The sequence below is a fragment of the Mesoplodon mirus genome (assembly GCF_964341445.2).
Source record: "Mesoplodon mirus genome assembly, chromosome: 6".
Taxonomy (NCBI): Eukaryota; Metazoa; Chordata; class Mammalia; order Artiodactyla; family Ziphiidae; genus Mesoplodon; species Mesoplodon mirus.
In genome coordinates, this window is record NC_138982.1 from 81766904 (window position 1) to 81786106 (window position 19203).

Genomic DNA, 19203 nt, shown 5'->3' on the forward strand with positions numbered 1-19203 from the left:
TCTCAACTAAAAATTCTGTTGCTATGATCCGCATACTGGGCATTAGTCACCTCACTGTGGTCAGGATAGGTAGACCTTTGTGCTCTCCTATCCCCTGGAGTGAAGCATTAGTAGGCTGAGCACGTAGGTGTTGTCCTTCTCTTCCATCAACTGGCTAAGACAGGACCGAACCACCTTTCATGGAGATCCAGGCTGGGTTCTGCTGGTGGCTCGCAGAGGTTTACACCTTCTTTGGTGGCGTTGTCTCATGTCATGCTCGGGATGGAGTCTTCTAGCTCCAGGTCACCCTTTTTGGAAACCCTCTGTCTCGGTTTGCTCTGCTCTATGCCATAATAAAGACTATTATTTAAGCCCGCTTTCATCTTGGTTTTTGTTCACTGTTAGACTGATGTCGAGAGCCATGTTGGACTGTCCGGGTGAAGAGGAACAGGTTTTGTGAGTGTTGCAAACTTCGTATACCTCAGTGGGCATAGTATCATGGCAGAGAATAGTGTTCACTCCAGTTGTGGTCTAATTTGCATTGTTGTCCAAGGCCTCCCAGGGTAGACTGCAGGGCTCTGTGGGACTAATGTTGAGTCCTGGATGTCAGAATTTTTGGTGGGTTCAGAGGTCACCCTGAGATGAGGATAGTTGTGAGAACCACCAGTGATTTTGGAGCTGCATGAGAGTGGAAGTCGTGTAGTCCAGGCATGTGGTTTTTAGGACCCAGGCAGAGTTCCTGGATAACTCAAGTGGAAACACCTTTCATTGCTCACCAGTCTTCATTGCTACTGCAACAGAATCCCTCCCATGTACAAGGAGAGGTGATGGAGTTAACCTGTGGTTGGCAGTTCTACTGAAAAGGAGATTCAGAAAAGAGATTCAGATTTTTATGTGAAGCCAATTTCTATTAAAACTTAATTGAGCTGTGTAGTTGGTATGCATTGAAATGAACATACCTGAAATGTACAGCTTGGTAGGTTTTAATACTTGTAAAGCCACGGATCCATCATCATAATAACAAACATACAACACCAATATCTACCTTCTGACATGTCTCCCAGGACTCCCAGGCAACTACAGTTGATTTACTTTTTTTCCCACTCAGTTAGTGTTTTCTAGACTGTTAATATCATTGGCATCTTAATGCTTACTTTTGTATTTGTCTTTTTCTTTCATGATGCATAATTATTTTGAGAATCATCTAAGTTGCAGGTGTGAGTAGTTCATTTTCTTCCTGAAAAATAACAGAAGGGGTTTTGTGGTTTGTTTCCAGTTTGGCCACCACAGATAAACTAACTATGAACATGTGCATAAAAGTCTTCATATGAATATATGGTTTCATATTCTAAAATGAATAACTGTACCCTTATGCATTCCTGTCAACAGTATGGAAGCATTCCAGTTCCCCTGTAGTCCTCACCAGTAGTTGATTGGTATGGCCAGTAGTTAAAATATTGCCTGTTTTAAAGTGTGTAGAGGTATCTCACTATAGTCTGATTGCATTTCCCTAATGATTCATAATGTTGAACATTTTTATTGTGTTCATTTGCCAGGTGTATGTCTTCTTTGATAAAATGCCTGTTCTTTTATTTATAACTGAGAAGACAAAAGAAATGTGTTGGAACTTCACTTTTCTTGACTTTGCTGGGTGGAATAAATGTTTCTGCTATTCACACACACACACAAAAATTCTGTTGCTATGGAAGAAACAGGAGAATAGTAGCTATTGGCAGACAATTAGCAATCTTTGCCATAGGTAAAGACAGATTAAGTGGTTAAAAAATTTTCCCATGGTGAGACAATTAATGAGAAAGACTCAGGTCTTTTTGATTCAGAGCCCTTGTCTTAACCATTACTCTAAATTCAGTAGTTCTCAAAATGTGGTTCCCAGAACAGCAACATCAGCATCACCTGGGAATTTGTTAGAAGTGGAAATTTTCAGAATCTACCCCAAACTGAAGCAGAAACTCTAGAAAGTGTGGGACAGGATTTGTCTTTTAACAAGCCTGCTGGATGATTCTGATGCTAGCTCAAGTTTGAGAATCATTGCTCTCTACTGTTCATGGTGCTGCAGTGTAAGCATGAATTTATATGGGTAGTGACAGTATAAAATAAAGGCATCCTCAGAGATTGTGTGGCCAGGGATGGCAGGAAGAGTCTTTCTATTGGTTGTACTCGGTTAGGTTCTAATTAATTCCTTAAACGATTACTTAAGGCACTCATCAACTCAGTTCATACAGAGTGAATTTTCTTTGTTATAAACATTATTTTTCATGATTCAGATTTCTTATAAGTTGTATATTTTACATCAATTGTTTCTATATTTCTAGATTAATATTTCAGCTGTTTGAGTTGGAAACAAATGATTTAGTTATTCTATTTATCAACAATAGCTGGTTGAATCATTTAGAAGGTTAACCCTATCTAACTTGAAAGGCTTATTATGGATATATCGAGGAATGTTTTGGCCAGACTGAAGAGGATTACCATCATCAAATGGCTAGCAAACATTTTCATTTTTTTAGATATGTAAATAAGCTTTATTCCTGGAGGCTCTCCACATCCCTATAAAACAATGAAATAAGCATGTAATTTAAACAAATTTTATGTCTAAATATTTACTAACCCTCTTTAAAATTCATGAATCATTTTCTTTACCTTACAAAGCTCTCCATGCTCTAAGCCTTTGATGTTACCCTGTGTCAGTTATCTATTGACATATGATGCTGTAGCGCACATCCACAGAGCCATGGTAGCAGACCACACTGTGTATTTACTGTGTATGTGCTGGGATCAGCTGGAAGTCAGGAGACTCTCCTGATCTTAGCTGGGTTCAGTCACATATGTGGGATTGACCAGCTGTCAGTTGAGGCAACTAGGACAGCTAAGCTCTGCTTCATGAGTCTCTCATGCTCTGGCAGGCTAGCCTGGACACGGTCACATGAAATTGACAGAGTGGCAAGCTCAGTTCAAGCTTGTGATCCTAGCATCATACTTCTGCCTTTACCCCCTCCCATCCTGCTACTCCAGGGCACATTCACAGTGGATCCCAGAGCTGCTGCTAACCATCCTCTTAACTTAGCAAGAAGCTCATCCTTTCTCCCTCTGTAGAGAACTATGAATAAGTGACGTTTGTTAATTTTTTTAAAATAAAATTTATAACTAAATGTCTTTTTATTGCTATTTTTAATATCTAAATTTATGTCAGTGAAATGACCATTTTATTTATTGGGTTGGCCAAAAAGTTCATTCTGGTTTTTCGCAAGATGGCATGGGAAAATGCGAACGAACTTTCTGGCCAACCCAGTACAATACATACCTACGTTACAATGTGGAAGTTACTTAATGAGGACTTGGGAAGGTGTTTAAAACTTTTTTAAGGAACCAAAGTTGGAGCAACTATAAGAAGTTATGAAAAGTCTCACAAATTTTCAGTCCTTTAGCCAAGTAATTTTACTTGTAAAAATTTATTGTACTTTTAGAATTGTTTTCATTAATCCGTCAAGTGTTTATTTAGTGCCTAGTATGTTTCAGCCACTATTCTAAGCGTCAAGGATACAGCAGTGAACTAATAAGCAGACTAAAATCTCTGGTTCTTGGAGCTTACATTGTAGTGAGGGGAGGATAGACCAAAGGGAAAAAACCCAAAATAAAAAACATGTAAAATATATGGAGTGGTAAGATCAGTGGAGAAAAATAACCAGGCAAGAGGAACTAGGAGTGCCTGTGGAAGTATGGTGGGTGCTGTGGTGGGGGGGTACGCAGGGGAGCCCCCTCACTAAGAAGAGGAAGCTTGAAGGGCAAGCCATTCAAAAAATACCAGGTGTACACAAAAATCTGTGTGGGAGGGCTTCCCTGGTGGCGCAGTGGTTGAGTCCGCCTGCCGATGCAGGGGACACGGGTTCGTGCCCCGGTCTGGGAAGATCCCACATGCCGCGGAGCGGTTGGGCCCGTGAGCCATGGCTGCTGAGCCTGTGCGTCCGGAGCCTGTGCTCTGCAACGGGAGAGGCCACAAGAGTGAGAGGCCCGCGTACAGCAAAAAAAAAAAAAAAAAAAAAAAAAGCTGTGTGGGAAGTTACTTATCCCAATGGTATTTATAGTAGTGGAAAGTAAGAAACAGCCTGAGTTTCTAACAAGAGAGAAATAGGTAAGTTATGGTGTAGCTACATGAGAATACTATAGTACCTTTTAGAATTGTTGCAGAAAAATATTTAACGCCATGAGAAAAAGCTCAATATATACATGCTACATAATCACACCCAAAGTTAAAACAGCAGTATACAAAACAGTTTATACTGTATGAGGCTAAACATATAAAAGAAAAAGTATAAAGTCTGTGCACCCAACTGTAAAAATTATAAAAATGATTATTTCAGGGTAATTTCTATTGTGATTTTTTATAGTTTCCTATTCTACAGTGAATATATATTGCCTTTGTGGGAAGAAATTAAAGAGCTTCCCAGATAATGAATTTACCGTCAGCAAAGTCCCCATTATGTTACGTTCACTCTGATGAATCATGACTATTTTACTAACACAGTTATATGATCTGATCTTAGGTGGCTTGTGTGGTCTCATTTTCATACTCCCTTTTTTCTACAGGTTTGGTGTTTATGTTCCTCTCTGCTGTTTCCATCAAGATAGTAGAGCTCATCTTCTTCTTGCAGACTATAACTACATGGTTCAGCACCAGGCGGTAGAGGAAAGTGCCTCGACTGTGGGTGGCTTGGCCAAGTCCAAAGACTTCCTCTCCTTATTGCTGGAGTCTCTAAAAGAACAGTTCAATAATGCCACACCCATCCCCAGCCACAGCTGCCCCCTGTCTCCAGACCTCATTCGCAATGAAGTAGAATGTCTGAAAGCAGATTTCAACCACAGAATCAAGGAAGTTCTCTTCAACTCTCTCTTCAGTGCCTACTATGTTGCATTTCTCCCCCTGTGTTTTGTGAAGGTAAGTGGTTACTTGCTCTTATGTGCTTCCTGGATTTGTGTGTGAATGACATAAACTGGGTATTTCTTATTTAATCCCCCTTTTCTCTGTCTCCCCTTTGGCAGCCTGGATGGTGGAGTTCGGCTGCATCTGGAGTGCACTAATACCTGGTTGGTGGATAGATATTTCCATATCTGTGATGCACCCGTGGTGGTCCCCTCTTTTTTTCTTTTCTTTTCTTTCTTCTTTTTTTTTAAGATTTTTTTTTCCCCCCCAGTTTCTGGGGAGAATAAACTTGTACTTAGAATCCGTATGTGGTAGCTTAAGAGGACTGAGGTTTCAGTAAAATTCAGCCTACCGTGGTTGATCTTAACATGGTTATCAGGAGTTTCCTTGAATTTAATCTAACCTTTAAACTTTACTTTAGTAGAAAAGAAAAATGGTCTGGATGTCACTTGGGCCCAAAATCTTTTGGGTCATTTTAGTGCCCTTCCTTCACCCATTGAGAAGCATATCTGCAGCTGGAGTGGTCATTCACAGAGAGCATTCACTTCTAGAAAGGAAGCACTTAAAGTATAATCGCCTCTCCCTCCCAACCCTAACTCACACAGCCAGAAAGTCAGGTTGAAGGATTTTGGAGGACTCTGCTCTTGAACTTTCTGCACAGACAGGAGGACAACAAATGCATGTGTGACTCAGAGTGGCATTTGTCTGCAGGGCGTATGTACACGCACCCATCCCTGCCTTCTTGCTCACCAGTACATGGATCATTTCTCTCTCTTCTGATCTCTTCCAGAGTACCCAGTATTATGACATGCGCTGGTCATGTGAGCACCTCATTATGGTGTGGATCAATGCTTTTGTCATGCTCACCACACAGCTGCTGCCATCCAAATACTGTGATTTGCTACATAAATCAGCTGCTCACCTGGGCAAGTGGCAGAAGCTTGAACATGGGTCCTACAGCAATGCTCCACAGCACATGTAAGTAGGTTAGAGAAAAAAACCATTTAACACCTTTTTACATGCTGCTGATCATGTTTATTTGCTTTGTATGTCATTCTTGTTCTTGGCTTTGAATGCTTAATTTTTAGTTTTTGTCTACGTGGGTGCTTATCATCCCTCTAAACTGAACGCAGGGGATATTAACTCATTTCCACCACCATCCCCAGTCCCTCCTTAAACGCCTCCTACCTTTCAACTACCCAGTCACTCTAGAATGTGTAATTTACTTCCCAAGCTATAATCTTGGAGTTTTCTTTTCAGTCCTAACCCTTTGCCCAAATTCAAAGAGTCATGACATATTTTTAATTTTCTTTAGAAGACTGTGAGATTCATCTTCTCATCTTCATTGCCACAGCTGAATAGCTGCTAGATAATTGTCTTATACTTAGGCAGCTGGAATTTGCTTCTCTCATCTTTTCTTTCTAATAAATAAATTTGTTCTAGTGATTTTCCTAGCCCGCATTTTATTTGTTTATTTATTTTTGCTTTTTGGGCTTTTTGTTTGTTTTGTTGTTGTTTTAGCCTGCATCTTTAATTGTGTTTTTCTTTTCTTCCTAAACTCACTAATGAATGTTGCCCTGCTTTTCCTAAATTTAAATGAAAACTGTCCCTAAGTGAGTTCTTTCTGAGTATTCCTCTCATTGTGTCCCCCTATTAGTCATTTCTCTTCATGGTCCCTGTGGTCCAGAATGACTGACTTCAGAACCCTTTTATTCACTTGCTTCTGAGCCTTTCATCATGCCTCTCAGACCTGGACCATCTTCATCTTCCTTTTATAATTTGAACATTTCACAAATTTCATCACCTAGAAATTCTTTCCTAATTAAGTGGGACAGATTGAGGTGACATTCCCTTCCCCCTCCCCCTCAGAGTGCTCCCTTCAATTATTTGCCTTGATGTCTGATACAGATTAGCACAGGCCTTCAAGCCCAGGAACTGAAAGAGATTGGGCCAGGCTGAAAAGAAACCCGACTGTGGGCAAAGGACAAATTTCAATAAAAATTGAAAATACAATCCACAGTACTAGTACTGTACATCTTCAGGCTCCTGATGGCACATGGCCATGAGGTGTATCATCACTTTAATGCTGGTAAGTGTGAGCAAGGCCGACGGAACATTTTCTGAACTGGGAAAGCTTCAGGGTGCTAGAATTTTTTTTTTCTTTAACACATTGAAAATGCTGTCCCAGTTCTTACCCTAGGAAACTAACCTTTCCAAAATCAGGAAGAGATGAATTAACTTAGATTTTTTAAAAAGCTTAACCTGAAGATCCCCATCCCCACCCCAACTCCATTACGTTGGTGCTGGAAAGAATGAAGCTTCTTCCATAACTTCTTCTTCCTAGAGAAACCTCTATTAAAAAAAAACCCAAGAAAGTGGTAAAAAGAAAAGTCTGTGTGTCGGTACCTTGTGTGTCTCTGTGTTCTTCTGTATAGCTTCTCACATATATGAAGCATTTGAAGTGTGTGATAAATGAATAGATTTTCTGTAGCTTTTTGGGATGTAACGCTGCAGTAAATGTCATGCTAGTTTGATAATGTGTGAATTTCTCCACTACTCTTATTACCATCCACTCTCTCTTCTTGTTTGTTCCCTCTAGCATTTCCACCAATAGACTCTGCTCACTTGGAATTGAGGTGACAGTCCACCTGCTTATACTGGATTTTCTGGCTCATAGATGCCCTCCTTACACATTTATTTCTGCTTGTTCTCCTAAGCCTCTTAAGTCCTTTGACACTGAGTTAACTTTGCAGTTTCTCTCTACTATATAGCAATGAAGTTATAATAAATCCTTTTGACTGCTTCCAGTTTGACCATGGAATTACTGTATTTTCAGAATTCAGGCAGATGAAGCCTTGAATACTTAATCCTTTCCATAGAAATATAGCTGGCCTTGCCAGACACTGTCTTATCTGTAATTGCCAACAGGCTAACATTGCATTTCTTTCTCCCCTAGTTGGTCAGAAAATACAATATGGCCTCAAGGGGTGCTGGTGCGACACAGCAGGTGCTTATATAGAGCCATGGGGCCTTACAACGTGGCAGTGCCTTCAGACGTATCCCATGCCCGCTTTTATGCAAGTACAGCTTATTTTTTTTCAGACATAAGCTTAGGAGTAAGTGTTAGGAGGTTACTCTGTGTGTAAGCATCTAGCACAGTGTGTAGCACATACTGGGACATTAAGACAGGGCAATTATTTTACTACTGTAGTGGGCTCTGTCCTTTGGAAATATCTTCTGAAAGGCAGATTGAAGGTGGAATAACTATATCTCAATTGTAATAGCTTGACTGGTTTCTCTAGTTACATTGGAGTTTGTTGAGTCGAGTATTACTTGAAACAAGTACACAATTATTTAAGACTTCCATTTTTCATCTTACAAATTTTATTTGTAATAGTTCGGTTTAGTGGTGTCCTTATTATAATATATCTCTGTATGCTTAAGCAGTATTTAATATAGTAATAATGTGATGGTTTTATTTTTTGCTATTTGTCATATATATCATCTCCTTAAAATACTTTGACTTCCCCTTTGAAACTCAGGCAAATGCCATGATCTGTGGCCTTTTACCTTCTCTTGGATTAAAAGGAAAAAAGGCTTAAAAGTTTAAAAGGAAAAAGCAGTAGACACCCACTAAATCCAGCTTCTGTTCCATTTGAATTTACACCTTGGGTTATGTTCTATTTGATCTTTCACTTTTCCAGAAATTCTGGCTCTAGGAAGCAAAAGTATTTACTTATAAGAGAAAGGCCAGCTGATTGATGGGAGAGGGGAAAAGAAGGTACATGCAGGGAACTGTTTTTAGTAAAAACATACATAGTGCAGTGCATTGCCTTTGAATGGAGATCATATTCTGAAAAAGAATTGGAGATTTTTAAAATTTATTTATTTTTTAGATACTTGAATCCCTTTCTCCCTCCCATCACTCCCTCCATCCCTCCCAGTTCCTTACGAGGGTACTTGGATTTCCTGGTTCTGCGGGTGTTTGCTACTAAGGGCCTTTTAATTAAATGCTGGAAACTTGCATCAGCACAGGATGCTTATAAATAACATGGTAGGGGAGGATGGGGCAAGGTGAAAGGCCTTTGAATGAGGGAAATACCATAATCTCCTAGACTCCTGTGGGATTGCTTTAAGATGGAGGAGTGGACTTAGGTTACAACTACATAAGCATTTGGTTTCTACACAGAATATTTAATTCAGCCAGCTGAGTTCCACAGGCCATTAAGGACATCTGTTGGCTCTTGCAGTCCCCTGGAAACCTACAGTAACCAGATAGTTTATTAAAATTTTCTGCTTGAAATATAAGTATTTTCCTTGCTAGTGTTGGACAGCTGAAGAATCAGGTGGAATCCATAGAAGAAAGATTAAGGAAATTAACTTATTACTGATTTTGCATGACCAGAGTAAATCAGTGCTTCTCAAAGTGGTGGTTGGGTCACTTAGAGTCAGAATCTCTGAAGGATCCTAGAAATTTGCAGCATTTGCATATTTCGAAATGATTCTTAGGCACACTGTTTAAGAACACTCACTTAAAATGTGCCTATTACCTGTAGCTCTGGCTGTCCTCACATTTTTACTCATTCAGTTTATAGTTTACCTACATGTTTAATTATAATTGTTATAATTGCCACAGAATCTGAAATTGCCTAATATTTTTTTTTTAGAATGTTAATTCTGAGCCAATTTTATACATGATATTACTGGAGATCATGTAATAAAACCCAGGTTAGGGCTTCCCTGGTGGCACAGTGGTTGGGAGTCCGCCTGCCGATGCAGGGGACACGGGTTCGTGCCCCAGTCCGGGAAGATCCCACATGACGTGGAGCGGCTGGGCCCGTGAGCCATGGCCTCTGAGCCTGCGCGTCCGGAGCCTGTGCTCCGCAACGGGAGAGGCCACAACAGTGAGAGGCCTGCATACCACAAAAAAAAAACAAAAAAAAACCCAGGTTAAACATGTTCTTCCTCCCGCAGAAGGATCCTGAGAACCCAGTTACCTTTCAGAGCTGTCATGATGATTTGGTTTTATTCTCAGATTCGAGTCCTGAGGTCTAAATTATTCTTTTAGATCTGATATACTACCATTACCACAGTTTGCAATCTTTGACCTCTGTCTTCCTATTCATAATACATTTTTATTAGTCAACCAGGATTTAGCCTCTTAGACCGAAGAATTTGGTGGGAATGAAAACAGGTCTGTTTTTAGCCAAACTCGAATTCTGACTAATTTTTCCTTCCTTCCTCATTGTTCTGTCTTTGTTCACCCTACTTTTCAATATCCAGAAAAACTGAACAAAATAAAACAGCATGGTGGGTAACAGTTTAAGAAAAAAATTAAGAAATTACTGTATTGATATTTCAACTTGTATTACCACTGCTCCCTGCAGACTTGTCTAGTGTAGGTGTTTATGTCTTAGACCAGCCCACAAACTAACAATGATTTTTGTATTTTTAAGTGGTTACATTTTAAGTGGTTATGAGTTACCTACATATAATATCCTCAATTTTTGTCTCTTGACTTGAGAGTCTAAAATATTTCCCATTTTGGTCCTTTATCCAGCCCCTGTCTTAGATAAATAAATATACTTTTGGTTATCTCAAATAAAATATATACCTAAGATAAAATCTAGGAAAATTTTTTGAGGCAGAGTTCTTTTGGATATAATCCCTTTTCATGTCTCAGGGCATTGAAATAAAATGTATTTCATTATTCCTTGAGCAAAAAAGAAAGGGTTTGGGTCTCTATAGCAAGAAATAGCCTGATTGATATTCAGTAAGCAGATCTGCTTGTTAGTGCACATAGGAGCCTGTAAATATGAAATGATTTTAGAAGAAAAATGTGAGAATAACTGCAGTCTTTTCTACGAAATAACATTTTGCTTTTTAACTTCCTTACAGTTCCTGTTTCATCGTCCATTAAGGCTGTTAAATCTGCTTATCCTTATTGAAGGCAGTGTTGTCTTCTACCAGCTCTATTCCTTGCTGCGGTCGGAGAAGTGGAACCATACACTTTCCATGGCTCTCATCCTCTTCTGCAACTACTATGTTTTATTTAAGCTCCTCCGGGACAGAATAGTATTAGGCAGGGCATACTCCTATCCACTCAATAATTATGAACTCAAGGCAAACTAAGCTGCCTCTCAACAATGAGGGAGAACTCAGATAAAAATATTTTCATACGTTCTATTTTTTTCTTGCGATTTTTATAAATATTTAAGATATTTTATATTTTGTATACTATTATGTTTTGAAAGGTGGGGAGGGCAAGGGACATTAAATGTATCCATAAACAAGATGATGTGATCTATCATGTGTTAGTATATTTGAATAATATACAGAGGAGAGGTGTGCCTCCCCAGTAAAGAGATTGATTTGTTTGTATGGCTCTGGAATAACTTATTCACTTATGAACACATCTCGTATATCACTTGACACAGTACCTTTTGTGTATTTACTTTCCTTCTAGTCTTTCTCATTATCTTTAGTCCTTAGCTGGCCTTATTGCTACAGAAAGAGAGAGATCAGTGGAGTTGCCTGACAGCACTCATTGTCTTTTTTTTTTTTGATTGGCAGATAGTATTGGAATGCATGGGGCAAAAGTGGGTTTTCGTCCTGGTGGGGTTCTCTTTGCTGCCTACTGGGAGGAAGCATTTCTAAGGTAGGAACTCAGAGTTGTATCTGCCGTATGACATTTAAATATACTTTTGTGTAAGCTCTTACCCTGAAACAGGATATTGTTCTCATTTTCCCTGTTCTTTCACTTCTTTTCCTTGTAAAGATTGTCCTTTTATTGTTAGCTGTTTTGAAAGAATACTTTTTAGGACAGAATAGAGTGCCCAAACTTATGAAGGAGCTGGTGTGTGACTAGATCAGTGGGAGAAGATAAGCACAGATGCCCTGGGCTGGGGTCTGGGCAGGTTGAAGACACCAAGTAACTGGAGGAATGGATGCAGTCTAGCAGCAACCCTGCTACAGTGGCATGTTTAGAGTTACCAGCAGAAGTGAAATATGAGAATTTACTTTTTTGTCCTCACGTAGTTTGATCTGTGTGTGTTTTGAATTTCATACTCCAGAACCTTCATGTCTGTGAGCATTAACCCCTTTCAGTCCATTTTCTTGAGAGGTGATATACTTAGTCAGTTGATGTCACTAGTCATCTGAATTTCTGAGGCCTTGTCTTGAGAGCCTGAAATATATTCTCATGTGTTTTCTATGCTCACTTTGGCTTTTTTACACTGAAACACAATATGGCTTACGAAGTAAAAAAAAAAAAAAAAAAAAAATCACGTAATTCATAAACTGGCTCTGAAAACAGTTCTTTCAGAAGAGTTCCCAACAGGTTTTCAGCAAAGGCAGCATTGTGAGGAGTAGGTGTGTGTACAGCTACGCAAGGTGACTGCTATGTGTAACCATTGTTTCCTTAAATATTTTGATGGATACACTTTTTTGTTTTTTTAAGTTACATAATTTGGCAGTCAATCTGAGTGTATTCAGTCATTCAACAAATACGTGTTGGCCACCAGGCACTATTTTATGCACTGGGGATATAGCAGTGAGTGAGAAAAGCAAAGGCCCTACCTCACAGAGCTTACCATGCAGGGGCTGTAAAATATGCTGTAAGCAAACATATATAATTTAACGTCTCCTGGTAGTAGCAATAGGTGTGGTAAAGCGAAAATTAAAAACAGAGCAAGGAAATAGAAAGTGCTAGGAATGGCATTGCTAGAAGGCATCTTTTTTTTTTTAAATAAATTTCTTTCTTTCTTTCTTCCTTCCTTCCTTCCCTCCCTCCCTCCCTGGGTCTTCATTGCTGCGCCCGGGTTTTCTCTAGTTGTGGCGAGTGGGGGCTACTCTTCGCTGCGGTGCGCAGGCTTCTCATTGCAGTGGCTTCTCTTGTTGCGGAGCACGGACTCTAGGCATGCGGGCTTCAGTAGTTGTGGCTCGCGGGCTCTAGAGCACAGGCTCAGCAGTTGCGGTGCATGGGCTTAATTGCTCCGCGGCATGTGGGATCTTCCTGGACCAGGGCTCGAACCCATACCCCTGCATTGGCAGGCGGATTCTTAACCACTGCACCACCAGGGAAGTCCCTAGAAGGCATCTTCGAGGAGATGATTTTTGAGCAAAGATCAGATGAAGCAAGACTGAGGAGAATTCCATGTTACAGTAACAGCAAAGTGAGTGCCCTCAGGTGGGAATAATTTTGGTACATTGGAAAAATAACAAGATAACCAGTGTGTTGGTTGTTTTTGTAAAGTGGTTCAGCCTAAATATGGTGGTTCTTGAGTGGGGGAAGGTGGGAAAGCTGCCATCTCGATATTCTTTCCTTAGAGTCTTGAAGATATGCTTCTTTTGACTAATATTTGGTGAGATTACTTGACAGCTAAGAGAAAAATGGGTGGCCTGGGCATAAAGATGTCTCATCACGATGGCCCCAGATTGGTTCTGTCATTGAAAAGTAGCCCAGATAACTGGGCTAATAATAGACTAGTCTATTATTAGAGATAATAGACTAGTCTTGAAAGCTGACATGATTCCCACTCCTGGTTTGACCTGTCTTGGCCATATTCTAAAGAAGTAGCACAGGAGGACCAGATGCCAACCTGGCCAAGCAAATGAGTGAATATAATAAATAAAAATTAATTTTGACTAAAGGAATTGCAAAATGCCGCCCTTCTCCTTCCAGTATGACAGCGTCAGGGAGATAAAACCCTTCAGCTCATCACATGCTTCTACTCAGTGTAGCTGACATTTGTAGGCGCCACATTCAGATTGGGGGGAGAAGAATTACTAGTTACCCATGTGTCCTGTTACTTAGGGATCATGTGATATAAAGGACACCATCTTTGTTTAGTGATGGGGAGATGCATGCCCATTAAAGAATGGCCTTTTTTTGTAATTGTTAAATATTGGGAAATGGTGTGTGGAAAAAGTGGTATAGCAAAAGATCAGTTAGGTGAACTTGGGATACTGGAAAAGGAAAGAAGATGCTTGACCAGTTGTCTGGGTGGCTTAAGGTGAGTAAATGTGTCAGAGTGGAGGAGGGTAGTTCACAGGCATTATTAGCACGATGGAAACGTTCCTCAATATCCTGTTTACTCTGATTCCATGTTTTATTCTCTAAGCTGCTTTCCCTCCCCTCCCTATCAGTTACCTCCACACCACCCCTCTCATTTCTATTTACTGAGCAATTACTATGGCTAGATACTGCTGAGTGCCAGAGATACTCATGTTCAGAGTGCATTTACTAGAAGGCAAAAAAGTAAATAATTGTAACACAAGTGTGCTCAGTCAAGGAAGTATATGCAAGAGACAGAATTAATGCAGAAAAATGATCAACTTTGCTGGGAAGCTGCAGTGTCAGGGAATGCCTCACTGCGTCAGTAACACACACGATGCATTTTGAAGCAGCACTAGTTTACTACAGAGATGAGAGAGGGAGGGAAGGCTCATGCAGTGTGAACAGAATAGGCAAAAACTCGCATAGATTTGCACTAAGTTTTTAACTAATAGTTCAGTAATGCTAAAGAGCTAGGCAAGGAATAGATTACAGAGGGACTCGAGTTCCACATTAAGTGGTTTGGATTTTTATTATCTTGTAGGTTACAGATTGTCAAAGGAGTGATCCTTGGGCACTGCATCAGATCTACTAAGTCAGAATCTTGAGGGTGAAGCCCAGTAATACATACTTTTTACAGGCACTTCAGGTAATTCTTAAGTGGACAGAAGGCTGGGGACTTTTGTAGACAGAAGCTATCTAATGAGAGATTTTAAGCCGAGGGCTTAACGATGACCCAAAGAGTTCTCAGGTCAAGGGTTCTGGAAGTGTAATTTTTGGACCAGCAGCATTGGCATCACCTAACTGGGAACTTGTTAGAAATGGGAATTTTCAAGCCCTAACCCAAACCTAACAGTCAGACCTAACTGGATGAATACCTAGGTCTGTTTGAACATACTCTGCAGGGGATTTTGATGAGAACCATTATCCTGTACTAGATAACTTTGGCAGCAATATGTAGGGTAGGTTTGGAGAATGGGGGGATGTGAGACTTAAAGCAGGGAGACCAATTAGCCAACTATTTTAAAAGTCCATGTAAGAGAAAATGGGAAAAGTGGGGGTGGGGTGTCACCACTGTGTGATAGAAAAAGCCACGGACATGAATAAGATAATGTAGGGAAAGTATGTACAGTGAAAAAGGAAGGACAGAATTCTGATGAATAACAACATTTAAGGGCAGAGGAAGAGGAAGCTTTCAAATGAGCAAGACTAAGGAAATGGAAGTCCCAGAGATGAGGTGAATTAGAGTTTCAAGAAAGGAATGATTACAGTATCAAATATAAAAGGTAAGTCAAGAGATTAAGAATTGACTGTTGGATTTGATTGTGAGACCACTGGTAACTTTAGCAAGAGAAGTTTAATGAAGCAGTGAGGGTGGAGCTCAGGTGGCAGTTGGTTCAGAGTAGTGAATTGGGAAGAAGGAGCCGTTTGGAAGAGGAATAGCACTTCTCCTAAGTTAGAAAGGAGTTTAGTGACACACGTATGAATAAGGGAAGTGGCAGTGTATCTGATAGCATAAACTTGTGAAGTAAGAAGTAATTATGTTTTCGAAGGAGTGGTCCATGTGGGAGGGGGAGTAGCCTTTGTGAGTTTTGGGAATGAGGCCACTGCTGAGGTGGTAAACCATAAATTTACAAAGGCTTTCATCATGGTTTTACGATTTTCTGTAGTCTAACTCAATAGACACAGTAAAAGGGTAGTAAGATGGGTGGTAAGAGTCCTGGTCCTGGTTTGGAGGTTTGCCAAGCAGGTATAGCTGAAGGACTAGTAGCCAAGGGAGTTATGAGAATAGCTGAGATGATGCACCTTGGGGTCTGGAAAGGCTGGGGAAGAAGAATGAAGTCTGGTGGGGGTACTGGCCATCAGAAAGAGCAGGCCTGGGTCAGGCATTAGTGATCTTGAGCAAGTAGAAGGAATAAAGGAGCAAAGATAGGAGTTCTGAGAAGAATATGGGAGTTCAGGATCATAGAGTTCTGGGTTATGAAACAGCCTGATGTGTAACCCTGGAAGCAGATGGTCAAAGTTCAGTAGAGGCAAAAGCTGTAAGCAGGGCTTCCCTGGTGGCGCAGTGGTTGAGAGTCCGCCTGCCGATGCAGGGGACACGGGTTCGTGCCCCGGTCTGGGAAGATCCCACATGCCGCGGAGCGGCTAGGCCCGTGAGCCATGGCTGCTGGGCCTGCATGTCCGGAGCCTGTGCTCCGCGACGGGAGAGGCCACAGCAGTGAGAAGCCCACGTAATGCAAAAAAAAAAAAAAAAAAAAAAAAAAAAGCTGTAAGCAATTGTGGCAAGGGTGTAGGATGAGTTTTCCTCAGGAACGTTGAAGTCACCCAGGATGACAATGGGACAGGAGGTAGAGAGGAAACAGGGAGTCTGGTGCCGAAAACTGGGAAATCTGGCATATGGACTACATCATGGCCACAAAGAACAGAAAAGGTAAAATAGCTGGATGCCATAAATTTCAGTAATGAGATTTTTGCTTGAGATGGGAAGAAATGGTGCAGAAGCAGGAGTGGGAAACTGGATAAAATTTCTGGGGTTTTTGTAGTCTGTGTAATGTGGGAGAAATGGGCAGGGAAAGAAGTGTCCTCAGGTGAGTGTCAAGTTTTACTGAAGTCTAAGAAGTGGAGGCAACGTTCAGTGAAGAGATTCAAGGAGAGAAGGACTCTAGAGGAACTGGAGGAAAGATTAGGAGTGAGGGGAACTGTGTATTGCCAGTTTGGCAGCGGGGAAGGGTGGTAGGCTCGCTCAGAGAAACAGGAGTGTGGGGATCTGGGAGTATATAGGATAAAAGGCATTTATGGCAGCAATGAGGGAACAAGAGCAGGCCTGAGTGGTGTAAAGTTCTAAATAGAATATTGCCGAAATGCTAGAATTTTAATACCCTTGGCAACAATATTTTTCACTGCAAATATCACCAAGTTGTGAGCCTAGGCTGTATGATTGTTTTTTTAAGGGCCTGTCATTTCAACTCACTGAGTGCCTCCCTCCCCTCCCCCAACCCCCTTCTGTGATAATATATGCCAGGATAGCAAACTTTTGCTTTTTTTCCCTCAGAGCACCATCAACAAAAATCACTGAAAACAATAGTCCTCCCTGACTAATTCAAGAAATAGGAAAATTGAGTTCACATCTTTGCAGGTAGACCCACATAACTCCTTAAGCTGTGGAGTTTTGAGAAGTAATAGCTTTTTTTCCTTCTCATTTTTCATGACAACATCCATTGATTTATACTGGGTATATTGGGTGACATGTATGATTGCAACAGTAAGAGAGTGAAGTTGCAAATATTTGACAATTATTAAGATGTAAAATAACAAAGCAAGAATATTTTACTGAAGCAAACGATCAGGACTTGTGCTGTGAGGAGACCAAACCTTGAAGTAATAAAAAATGACATCAAACAGAACAAAGTAGAACAATGAGCCTGAATGCATAAAGTCCACTTTTCCTATTATTGATTTTGCTGATCCCATGTCCTCTAGTTCATAGTGCCGTCATGAGCATTATGTTTTATATCATTTATTAGAGTATATTTTTAAAGCATAACAATCTGTTTTAATTACACTTAAATGTCTCTAAGGATAGGTTTAATATTTATGCTTTTTTAATCAATAGAAAAACATTCTGATTATATCTTTGGAAACATATTTGTCAAGTTCAACAAACAGCTGAAATCATGTGGCTTTCTAATAGACTCCTTTGAGAAAGTGCTTTACCTTACAGAATTATAAGCCAGGAAGTACTATGGCATTAAGTTAATGCAAAGCATTGTGATTCATCCAGTAAAACACATGGCTCTGTATTTCATAGGTTTCTTATATGTAACTACATCCTCCTCCATCCTCATAGAAGTGACCCCTGCATTGCTCATGAACTTCAACGCTACTAAATGTGTGCCAGTTGATCAGTGGTGGCCCCAATTTTATACTATCTGGACTTATCCTGATCTTAGGCAGTCACCCTTCTACCATCTCCCATTCCTCTCCATGCTTGGAAAGGTGCTTGCTCCCTCTTCTGGTCTAACTTTGCTAGGAAAGGTGTTGACAGGGGAGGGCACATGCCTTGTCATTCCACATTTTGAACTGACCTTCCTGCTGGAAATGCCTGAAATCATACTCCTGGCAACATTTAACCCCAAGATTCATGTTGTCATCAGATAGGACAGGCCATGGTAGAATGTAGTCCTAATCAATCCTGGTGGGAATTGGACCTACCCTGAACCTCTCCCATTCCAATCCCAGACAAATGAATCTTAGGTTTCCCAGTAGCTCTTCAGGCAGAACACAAGGCCTGTGTAGACAATCGACTGACCCACCCAACTTCAGGCAAATGTGATTATCATGTGCTAAACATTAGACATGAAAGTAACAATTTATCTTGGACCTATGGCTTCATCATCAACAGGAGTTAACCCATTTTGTGATGATGGAAGTGTCTAAAACCCCCTCTCAAGGAGTATGGAACCCTGATGTTACCTGGCTCATTTGCCGAGATCCAACAAGACTTCACAGCCAAACTAATTAAGACCATGCAAAACCTCAGAACTATTTATTCTTAGTTACCACTCTCTAAGTTTTTAAGTGATCAAAGCAAAATTCTCAACACCTGAATGTCTTCCTGGTACCTTCTACTGGATTTGTAATTGTGTTTAATTTGATTAAAGTCAGTAGGTAACTTGAACACTATTAGCAATCATATTAAAAGATGCTAAGTTGCTACCTGTTTTCCCCTGCTGCTTTCATTTGGTTACTTAATGGTTCGAGATCTTGCTCCTGGTTGCTTATAGGCTGTTTCATTTGCTACCATCCCTATCCCCTTTTTCATTAGACTCTTCAAGAATTTCAGAGTTCTGAGGTACCCAGTGCAATATTACTAAGCTCTTGATAAATATTGTCTGTTGAGGATGATGATGTTTACATTTTTAATCTCCCCAGAATTCAGAATTTTGCTTTGGCCAATATTTTGAATTTTAGGGCTTAGATTAGGCTAACAGTGTCTTAACGGGGTTTTTGATCAGGACCCTTCATATTCCATTTGAAGCAGAGAATAAAAACTAAATTCCCTCTACCTGCTACATTTTGGCAAAAAAAAAAAAAAGGTTGGCCTGGGAGGGCCATTTTGCCAATAAATATAGGTTATTATCTTATTAGGCAACCATTAACACTGAAGGAAACATTAGAATATGCATGCATTTCACTTTAAATTCAGCATTTAAAATCAGCCACCTCA

At 40.3% G+C, this 19203-nt stretch overlaps 1 protein-coding gene across 1 annotated transcript in view; it reads left to right on the top strand.

Moving 5' to 3' along the window:
• Nucleotides 1-11299, top strand: part of TMEM39A (transmembrane protein 39A) — a 29562-nt gene extending 18263 nt beyond the window's left edge. The window contains exons 6-9 of the mRNA XM_082625704.1: nt 4585-4933; nt 5709-5896; nt 7875-7995; nt 10817-11299. Coding sequence (XP_082481830.1) covers nt 4585-4933; nt 5709-5896; nt 7875-7995; nt 10817-11050 — 892 coding nt within the window. The 3' untranslated portion in view covers nt 11051-11299. The remainder of the gene's footprint in view (nt 1-4584; nt 4934-5708; nt 5897-7874; nt 7996-10816) is intronic.
• The last annotated feature ends 7904 nt before the right edge of the window (nt 11300-19203 follow it).